The 10,301-nt window shown below is 38.3% G+C and overlaps 1 protein-coding gene across 1 annotated transcript in view; it reads right to left on the reverse strand.

Moving 5' to 3' along the window:
- The window catches only part of LOC107597916 (NADH dehydrogenase [ubiquinone] iron-sulfur protein 2, mitochondrial-like), a 23,888-nt gene extending 16,480 nt beyond the window's left edge, over positions 1–7,408 (reverse strand). Inside the window, exons 1-6 of the mRNA XM_016289120.1 lie at positions 7,251–7,408; positions 5,947–6,137; positions 4,890–5,010; positions 4,634–4,746; positions 4,384–4,458; positions 4,213–4,290 (exon numbers count right to left, since the gene is read on the reverse strand). Coding sequence (XP_016144606.1) covers positions 4,213–4,290; positions 4,384–4,458; positions 4,634–4,746; positions 4,890–5,010; positions 5,947–6,137; positions 7,251–7,365 — 693 coding nt within the window. The 5' untranslated portion in view covers positions 7,366–7,408. The remainder of the gene's footprint in view (positions 1–4,212; positions 4,291–4,383; positions 4,459–4,633; positions 4,747–4,889; positions 5,011–5,946; positions 6,138–7,250) is intronic.
- Between the last annotated feature and the right edge of the window lie 2,893 nt (positions 7,409–10,301).

The raw sequence follows: 10,301 nt of genomic DNA on the forward strand, positions 1-10,301 counted from the left end.
TAACCACAAACAACCTGGATTTTATGTTTCTAAATGAAACCTGGCTAGAAAACAGCTGCAGTGCAACGGTCCTCAATGAAACAGCCCCTACTAACTTTACTTTCATGAGTGTTTGCAGGACTGTTAGGAGAGGTGGAGGTGTAGCTGCTCTATTTAAAGATGTCTATCAATGCAAGCAAGTGGTCAGTACTTGTCTTTTGAATATCTAGGGATTGTGCTGAAAGGTGTTCCACGCATTCGGTTTATCATTATTTACAGACCCCAAAATACTCTCCAGCCTTTGTTGAAGAGTTCACAGAAATGTTATCAATGATTCACATAGATAATGCAGAAAGCAAAACTACAAAATAAATTATAACTGTTTTAAACACTTTTGACCTGATTCAGCATGTGCATGGACACACACAGTCGAGGACACACTCTAGATTTACTCATCAGTAGAGGTCTAAACATTTCATCCATTTCTTCTTTTTCGTGGTATTATTCCACATAGCACTATCTGATCACTTCTGTATTTTCTTTGATATAATGATAATTTGGTTACTGACCGCATCACAGCACAGAGACAGTGCTCACAAAGATAACAAATTATATTCACTTATATTCTGATTCTGGCAAAATATCAGTGCTGGTACTACTAGATCTCAGTGCCGCGTTTGACACGGTCGATCATAACATACTTCTAGAGAGACTGGAAAACTGGGTCAGGCTTTCTGGGATGGTTCTCAAATGGTTCAGGTCATACTTAGAAGGGAGAGGTTATTATGTGAGTATAGGAGAGCATAAGTCTAAGCGGCCGTCCATGACATGCGGAGTCCCACAAGGCTCAATTCTTGCACCGCTCTTGTTTAGCCTGTATATGCTCCCACCAAGTCAAATAATGAGAAAGAACCAAATTGCGTATCACAGCTATGCTGATGATACCCAGATTTACCTTGCCTTATCGCCAAATGTCTACAGCCAATGCATTGATGAAATGAACAGTTGGATGTGCCAACATTTTCTTCAGTTAAACAAGGAGAAAACTGAAGTCATTGCATTTGAAAACAACGATGAAGTTCTCAAGGTGAATGCATACCTTGACTCTAGGGGTAAAACAACTAAAAATCAAGTCAAGAATCTTGGTGTGATTCTGGAGACAGACCTTAGTTTCTGTAGTCATGTCAAAGCTAGGGTTGGGTACCGAAACCCGGTACCAATATGGCACCAGTACCTATTTAACCGGTATGTACTAGAACCGAATCAGAACGCAGCTTTCAGTGCCATGCCTGAGCCTATTTGTCCTCTGGTTCTCCGAAACGGACGTAAGAAGCATGATCACCGGCACCACACGTGAAAAATTATTTCCCAACTGAGAAAATGCACGTGAACTCAAGTCGGAAATCTCTAATAATACAAATCAACAAATCTTTGTAGTAACGCGAGTGTCCATGTTGTTTTTATTGGTCGACCGATATATCGCCAAGGCCAATATATCAGCCGATATTTAGCATTTTTCAAATATCGGCCGATAAGTTTTTCTGCCTGGCCGATGTGTTCGAGGCGGGACTTTTATTTTGACGGCGCTGAAAACGGTAGCGCCAGAGCACACAGTAGCGCCAGAGCACACAGTACTCACATTCTCCATCTTCATTGTTTGTTGTCGTCGTTTAACAGTTCTGCCTAATACAGATAGAAGTCTGTTTAATAATCAGATAGAACTGTTGAACAAATGAATTAAAAGGTATACAAAAAGTTTTATTACAACGATTGCTTTTATATTATTAGTAACAGAAAGGCAGACATAATGCTTTCTCGTTTGCCGTCAGCATTCAGAAACACAAACCTTTAAATGACTAATGAACATTTAATTTCACAAAACTTGCAAACTTAGTCGAATCCAGCTGTGAGATCTTGTGAAGTGTGCACAAAGTCGATCCGTGCGAATTGAATCCGGACAGAAGGAGAGTTCAGCTTCACTGGAGACGCGTGATCAACTTTAAACTCGTTATTTCAAACTGATTTATGCATTTGTGCACTGTCATATATTTATGTCATTTTTACTGCGTGCTGCATGTAAAATGAGTGTTACCTTGGCTTTAGTTGAAAAAATATGATTCCCAAAGCACACAAACTTCCCAGATTACCGAGTGCCCTGTTGGTTACAGTGTTTACTTTCTTTTTGTTTATATATTTTAAAATTTTTCTTTATTTGTGAAAAATACTGTAATAGAATTATAGAATCAGGAAGTTATCATCTAAAGTATAAGTATGTTTATTTTACACATTTATTTTTAATATAATTCATTTTCAAATTATTTCAAGTTTCTCAAACATTAATTAAAATAAATAAAAATGCTCTAAGATATCGGCATCGGCTGTCAAAAAACCAATATCGGTCAACCACTAGTTGTTTTCACATTCCGACTTAAAAGCACAACTCGGGAAATGAGAGCATTCGAGAAGCGCGTGAATGCAGTAATTACACTTGCTCTGATGGCAGCAGGTAGCCTTCCGTTAACTAAGCTAAACATGCTTAAATTAAAATGCCTAAAGCTAAACTTCCCTTGTATTCACATTTCTAAACCTGTTATCCAACAAAAGAGAACATTAACATTTTTACTCTACAACACCAGTCAAATGCTTCCTTTTCTGATCTGATGTGGCTTCTTGTCACAGAATGAAGCAGAAAATATGCTCCATAGGCTACTTAAAAAAAAATAATACATCGATTAGCAATGGATTAGCTTTCTTCTATGGAGTTTTGGAGTTTTACTACGTCTATGTGGATTTTCTGTGCGAGGGCACCCTCTGGCGTCCAGTATGAATGAAACAGACATCATGTGTTTATAGTGCTAATGGCCAATTCATCATTTGTTGGGGAATTTTTATTTATTCATTTTTTTAATAAGTATCAATTTGGCACTGGTATCGGGGGGGGAAAAAACAACGAACGATTCCCAACCCTAGTCAAAGCAGTAACTAAATCAGCATACTATCATCTCAAAAACATTGCAAGAATTAGATGTTCTGTTTCCAGTCAGGACTTGGAGAAACTTGTTCATGCCTTTATCACCAGTAGAGTGGACTATTGTAATGGTCTCCTCACCGGCCTTCACAAGAAGATCATTAGACAGCTGCAGCTCATCCAGAACGCTGCTGCCAGGATTCTGACTAGAACCAGAAAATCTGAGCATATCACACCAGTCCTCAGGTAATTACACTGGCTTCCAGTTATATTTAAGATTGATTTTAAAGTACTTTTACTTGTTTATAAATCACTCAATGACCTAGGACCTAAATGCACTGCAGATATGCTCACTGAATATAAACCTAACAGACCACTCAGATCATTAGGATCGGGTCAGTTAGACATACCAAGGGTTCACACAAAACAAGGGGAGTCCACTTTTAGATATTTTACCACCCGCAGCTGGAACCAGCTTCCAGAAGAGATCAGATGTGCTAAAACATTAGTCACATTTTAATCTAGACTCAAAACACATCTGTTTAGCTGTGCATTTACTGAATGAGCACTGTGCGATGTCCGAACTGATTGCACTATATTTTAAATCAATTTTTAAATCATTTTCAAAGTTTTTAAATTCCTTGTATTATTGTTGTGATTATTTTACTTTCTTTTATGTAAAGCACTTTGAATTACCATTGTGTATGAAATGTGTTATATAAATAAACTTGCCTTGACTTAAAGGGTAAAGAGTATTTTTTTGTTTTTTTTTAAAGAAAACAAATAGATAAAATAGAATTAGAATAGAGAGCGCTAGAGTTAGGGTCAAATATAGAATTTTACTTTCAACAGTAAAGCTTTTGTATTTATAAAATTCATGGGGCAGGGGTTGAAAACCAGCTCCTGAATGTTGCGCAATTTCTTACTTATAAAGTTCCCACCTCAATAAAATGTTAGCACATACAGCATGCCAGCATTAAAATTATATTTTTTATGGGCGAATGTGTTGTCCTCGCATTGTGTTGGCTTGGAGTTCTGAGGGGAATCGGATATGTGTGTTTAGACATAGGTTGGATGTGCAGATATCAGATATGTATCTGATTTAAAACCACATTTAAAAGTGGCTCAGATCGGATGTGAAAAAATTGGATCTCGCACAAATTTTTTTATGTTTACACGTGTGCAACAAATTCTGAGTAAAAAATAAAAAAAAAAATTTGTGCAAGTGTAAATGCAGCCTACTGGTTGCATTACGGTCAACATACCTCCTCAAGTTCATCAATGCGAATAGAGAAGTTCTTGCACCATTCATAGATGTCATCCATGAGACCAAGAGGCAAGTCCTGTAACAAAAATGATCCGCAGTTTTATGAAGTTATCAGCATAACCAGAAAATGACTTTTCATTTAGAAAGATCGTTTTTAATCAAAGCGTACCTGATGAACTCCGCCGGGTCTGACGTATGCGGCGTGCATCCTGGCTCCAGACACTCTCTCGTAGAACTCAAACATCTGCAAGATATCAACCAATTCAATGGTAACTATGTTCCACACAAATAACAAACAAAAGCACATACACTGTTATGTGTTACATGTAGCATTTTCAACACACATTTAATGTCCAACAAAATGCATATATTTAACTTCCATTTGGTTTTCTGTTCGATGACGTGCAAAAGAAAGTTACCTTCTCTCTCTCCTCAAACATCCAGAAGAAGGGGGTCATGGCTCCGATGTCAAGGGCGTGGGTGGTGATGCCCATAATGTGGTTCAGGATACGGGTCATCTCGCCATACAGCACTGCAGAGGCCATATACAACAACACATTTATGCAGCTGATACAGCTAGTTAGGTATTTTGGGGTGTTTTTTAAAACAAATTTAACCAAATTTAAAATTGATGAGTGTAAATCAGATCGAAAGCATTTTAGTTTTGTTCCTCACCTCTAATCCACTGTGCACGTGGTGGAGCCTGAATGTTAAGAAGTTTTTCTACGGCTAGAGAATATGCCTGCTCATTACACATCATGGACACATAGTCAAGCCTGTCGAAGTATGGAAGTGCCTGCAGCAACACAAACACACAAGACAACATTACAGCAAATAACACTTCATCACAGACAACAGCACAAAACATATTGATTCTTATAACAGCACAGTTATGACAGCTTAATAAGCCTTGCATAAGACATGCAATAAGTTTGTGATGTAAATTTATGTTTAACCTAATGTATTTGGCAAAGACTTGTATCCACAGTGACATATCTCACATTAAAGGTATACATTTTATCAATAGCTCAAATACTTTACTATCTGAGGAGCTACAGAACTGAAATTAAATCAGAAGATATATTTGCACCACTAGGCAACAATTCTAAACAGCTAAATAACTAAAGAAACACCAGTCTAACAGCACAAACACATGAAGCCCAGCAAAACACAAAATGGATGCAGTATGAAAAGGATATTTCAGCTTCTCAGACATGTATGAATTAACAGAATCCTAGCAGCAATGACACAAAACACTTGTTAAGCAGTCCATGTATATATCACTGTGTAGCACCCATTCAGACCAACTATTAGCCCTATGCTATGTGCTATGTTAAGCACATGAGTACTTCATTTTTAAGAGTATGTAAAAAAAAATGCTGAAATGTATTGAATTCAAGTCAAGGCTTTACAAAAAATCATAATGTTAAATGTTTACAATGTCTACATACCTAGATTAGATTAGATTAGAGCAATTAAACATTTGAGATATGCTATAAAGTATATATTGCCCTACGCAAGTATGCTGTATTTATGTGGATACAGTTGGACATACTTATAATTTTCTATAAAGAACGGAGCAATAACATGGTCCCATTTTGCAACTACATTAAAAAAAAACCAGGCAGTCGAGATTTGCTATGCAATATCGTGTGAATTAAGTTGCTATGGGTTAACCAGTAAGCATCTGATAATATAGTGTCAGCCATTAGCGGTTGTAGTCTTTAATTACCTGTAAATAAGTCTTGTACTCAATCAGTTTCTCAGTGCCGCGGTGCAGGAGTCCGATGTGAGGGTCACATTTCTTCACTGACTCTCCGCTGAGCTCCATCACCAGACGGAGCACTCCATGAGCCGCCGGGTGCTGAGGCCCGAAGTTGATGGTGAGGTTGGACACCTCCTTCTCTGCTGGTGGGTCCTTGTCTGAAAAAGATCAAGATATTTTTTTGATGTTGTGGTTGGTTGAACTGTTAAAGGGGTCATATGATGCGATTTCAAGTTTTCCTTTCTCTTTGGAGTGTTACAAGCTGATTGTGCATAGATAAGATCCCTGAAGTTGCAAAAACTAAAGTCTCAAAACCAAAGAGATATTCTTTATCAAAGTTAAGACTCTGCCACGCCCCCCTAAAACGGCTCGTTCTAACACGCCCCCACATATCTACCTCACTATGTGGAAATATTAGCATAATGCCGCCCAAATGTTCACGCAAAGAAAGAAGGCGTGGTTTCAGTAACCGCAGTTAGTGTTGAAGCAGCATGTCAGGGAGACGCTGTGTGTTTCTAGGCGAAAGCAAAAGCACTTTATTTGGCCTTCCGAAAGTAGATGCATTTAGGAATCTTTAAGATGACTTACAACAGAACAGCAATGCATTTTATGGACGACCGTTTCGTGAACCTAGGAGAGGAGGTAATTCTGACTTTGCTATGACAATCTGGCACTTCTGAATCAGCTACTGTTTTGTTATTAGTTTAAGTATTTGCTATTGACTGTTCAAATGCGGAGTTTTGCGCATCGTGTGTGCGTACGTGTGTTTGCGCGAGCGAGAGAGAGAGAGAGAGAGAGAGAGAGAGAGAGAGAGAGAGAGAGAGAGAGAGAGGGGGGGGGGGGGGACAACAAGTAGAGTCAGCTGTCTTAACCGCGGCTTGTGAACTGCATCATTACTGTGTCTGTCACGCGACTCACTGGAAAATGATGTTTGTGCTTCATTACTTTGCAAGAAATGCAAATTGGTCAGATATTTTGTTATTTAGTGCAATGACATTTATACATTTGTATGTGTGGCTTCAGTCATTTCTGGCCCACTTTATCTTTACTGCTCATGTTTCATCCAAACCAGCTTCATGCTCCTTTTAGCAGTTGATCAAAACTTTGGTGGAGGGGGGAAATAATTAACAAATATTGTCGTGCAATAATTAGAATTTGAAAAGGCAGGGCAGTTTAGTAATACTATGCATTTCAATGTATAGACAGTGGTCATCTAATCCCAATAACACTGCCACTAGCAAGCCGCTAACAAACTAAATGACTACGACTACAATGTGTGTACCTCTTCTGAAGCAGAACACAAGCTGGAGTGCTGACATTACTATTTAACAGCACTAAAGGACGTCCGAGTCTGGAGAGCGACCTCAGCAGCACAGTCGCCGCCATCTTCCTCTCTGTCACCCGCTGCTGCTGCGGAGGATTGTTTTACCGCGGCTCTGGCGCCATCTGCCTGTAGGAGGTTTAACTGAAGTGCGCTTTATAATCACCCACAAACAGCCACTAGGTGTCAATCTACTCTGTAGTTATAGTTTTATGAATAGTTGCAGCTGCCAACGTGGAGTAAATAGTTGTTTTAAAGTGAAATATTCATCCATGATCCAATAGTATTTCTGAAGAATCGTTAAGAATCGATTCACCGTCATGAGCGAATCGTTCTTCTGAGCCGGTTCCTTTCAATGTATCAAACAAATCGTACTGACTGATTCATTCGCGAATCGACTCTTGAGCTCAGTTCACCGACTCAATGATCCGGTCACTGCGTGCTGTGCAGGTGCAATAAATACTGTGGTAAACATGGTATTATAGCATGATACATCCTTATTCTGCAAGGATGCATTCAATTGATGAAAAGTGACAGTAAAGACATTTATCATGCAACAAAATATTTGTATTATGGCTGCTATTTAGAATTTTCTATTTATAAATGAATCCTGAAAAATGCATCAGTTTCCACCAAAACACAGCACAGCTGTTTTAACTTTGATAACAATAATAGTAGTAAATGTTTCTTGGGCCAAAAATCAGGAAATGGAATGATTTTTGAAGGATCGTGTGGCATTGAAGATTTCTAAATACTCTGCTTTAACATTACGACAATAACTTTTAAGATTTTAAATGTATTTAAAAAGAAAACATTTATTTTAAATTGTAATAATACTAATATTTCTTGTGTAGTGTATGTGTAGTTGACAGGTCCTTAAGGAACTTTCTCTAAAAACTGTATTAATATTGGGTCTATATTATTAATGTACATTCATGAAAATTGTATGCGTTCCCGTAAACAATAATGTTGTCATATTTTTCTTCCTATTTACTGTTGCTGTCACCAATTTCTAATTAAACTAGTGCTAGGAAACATTTTCCCTAACCCAAGAATGAACTGTATAAATACTACTTCATTGATTCTTAGAAAAACAGTGCTTTTATTTCTGATATACTGTGAAAAAATAATTACGTAACATTTTTAAAAAATATTGGAAAAAATCAAAGGGAAATAAAATAAAATCGATCACTTTTGTTGTACATCTGTCAAACATTTTTCAGCTACCAAGAACAGTACAGTAAGGTCAACATTTATTTTCTAAGACACAATTATACAGGATACACTCCTACCAGCAGAAGAAAATATTGGAGCAGGAACGTGAGAGAAGTAAATGAACGGATTACATAAAGATTATCATATACTCGCGCTCAATCGCACACACAAAAACACACATACCGTCATCTGCACGCACTCCTCTGGGCTTAAGCCGGTTTATAAAGTGAGGGAATATAAAAGTCATGTTTTCCTAAGGCCACTCTTTATTTTGTTAACTCCTTCATAAATTCCTTCTTCTCGTCTTCATGGAGCTTCAAGTTCTTAGATGGGATGGGGAATGCAAATACTGTCCAGTGGGTCACGTGTCCCACAAGATATTCCCCAGGCCATCAATATAAAGGATGAGAGATTGGCAGCTCAAGCAGGTCATCAAGATGTCTCTGGATCCTCTTCCTTGGTATCGTAGTGGCTCCAACCAAGCTACCGTCGTCCTCTTTGTACTATACCGAGTCAGAAAGTACCATCGCTATGGTGTTTGTCAACCTTCTTCGCGCAATTGAAAACATAACAATACTGCATTTAAAGAGTGCATCACATTGGATGATGTAAAATAATACTTGAAGTCGGAATTACACATGGGAAAGTATTTACAAGGCTCGTTCGAAATGCGGACGAAGACGAAAACTAGTCGCAGAGAGCGAGTACCTCACTGTTCAGAAGGATTGTCTTCATCCTCATGTTTCTCCGTTGTCATCATTGCTTTGATAATGGCATCCTTCAAAACCCGTTGAAGACAGTTCATAGCCAAAGACCATCTCTGGTCCCCGTAAGGTAGTTTTTCGTAATTGGCGGAAAATACTTTAAGTCGTTTGGCACAAATATCAGGTGTGTGTCTGTGTGAATAAGTGAGTGAAAGGCTTTCCGATCTCAAACTTTCATGAAAGTCCTACTAGCGTTTCGCTCCTCTGGGGCGCGAGACGTTAAAAACCACTCCTGACCTTTGACCTTAAATTAGTTCCAATTTGATCTTTAAGACGAATGTGATAGCAGCCTGATCTTAGATCAGTAAGGGTGAGTTTGGATACCTAAGGCTGGATCAGACCTTCTCTGCTGTTCCCAACCCTCAAAAAAAAAGGAGAAAAACTCTAGGTCACTCGCGACCGAATAAATTTGCAAACAACGATAACAAACAAATCTGCATATTTTCTTGTTCGTTGAGGTGAATATCACCCAAATAAAGACTGATACTCTAACGTTGAACCTTTGGTCCAGAATCACTTACAGAAATATGACAAAAAAAGAAGATTTTCGATAATATTCGAAACATAGAGAGAGAACGCTCTAGCCTAGTGTGCAAATGAGAGATTACATATCGATTATGAGGGTAATCTAAGATAGAATACTGGAATGCAGTGCAAACAATGACCCCACTACAAAAGCACCATGGAAAAGAGTGGGGCATTCCTATATATGAATATGTATATAGATTTATATATATATATATATTCCATGGTTCTGAACTATTTGTAGGATAGTGAACTAAATGGCTGTCGCTGACCATGTCTGAAAACAGTTAAATGGCTTCCTCAACTATTCTCCATCACAATGTTGAAATTTAAAGGGTGCTTTTTTTGCCAAAAAGTGCTTTTTAAAATCGAGTTGGACCTTTCTGCGCAAATACAGCTGCTCTGCTAATGGATTGGTCACTGCACTGGAAGGCAAGTAACCTGTTTAACGAGGTAGCTCAGCAAGCTGGATAGCCAGGTAGATGCAGATTTACACA

This window comes from Sinocyclocheilus grahami, unplaced genomic scaffold (assembly GCF_001515645.1).
Source record: "Sinocyclocheilus grahami isolate Dianchi unplaced genomic scaffold, SAMN03320097.WGS_v1.1 scaffold240.1, whole genome shotgun sequence".
NCBI lineage: Eukaryota > Metazoa > Chordata > Actinopteri > Cypriniformes > Cyprinidae > Sinocyclocheilus > Sinocyclocheilus grahami.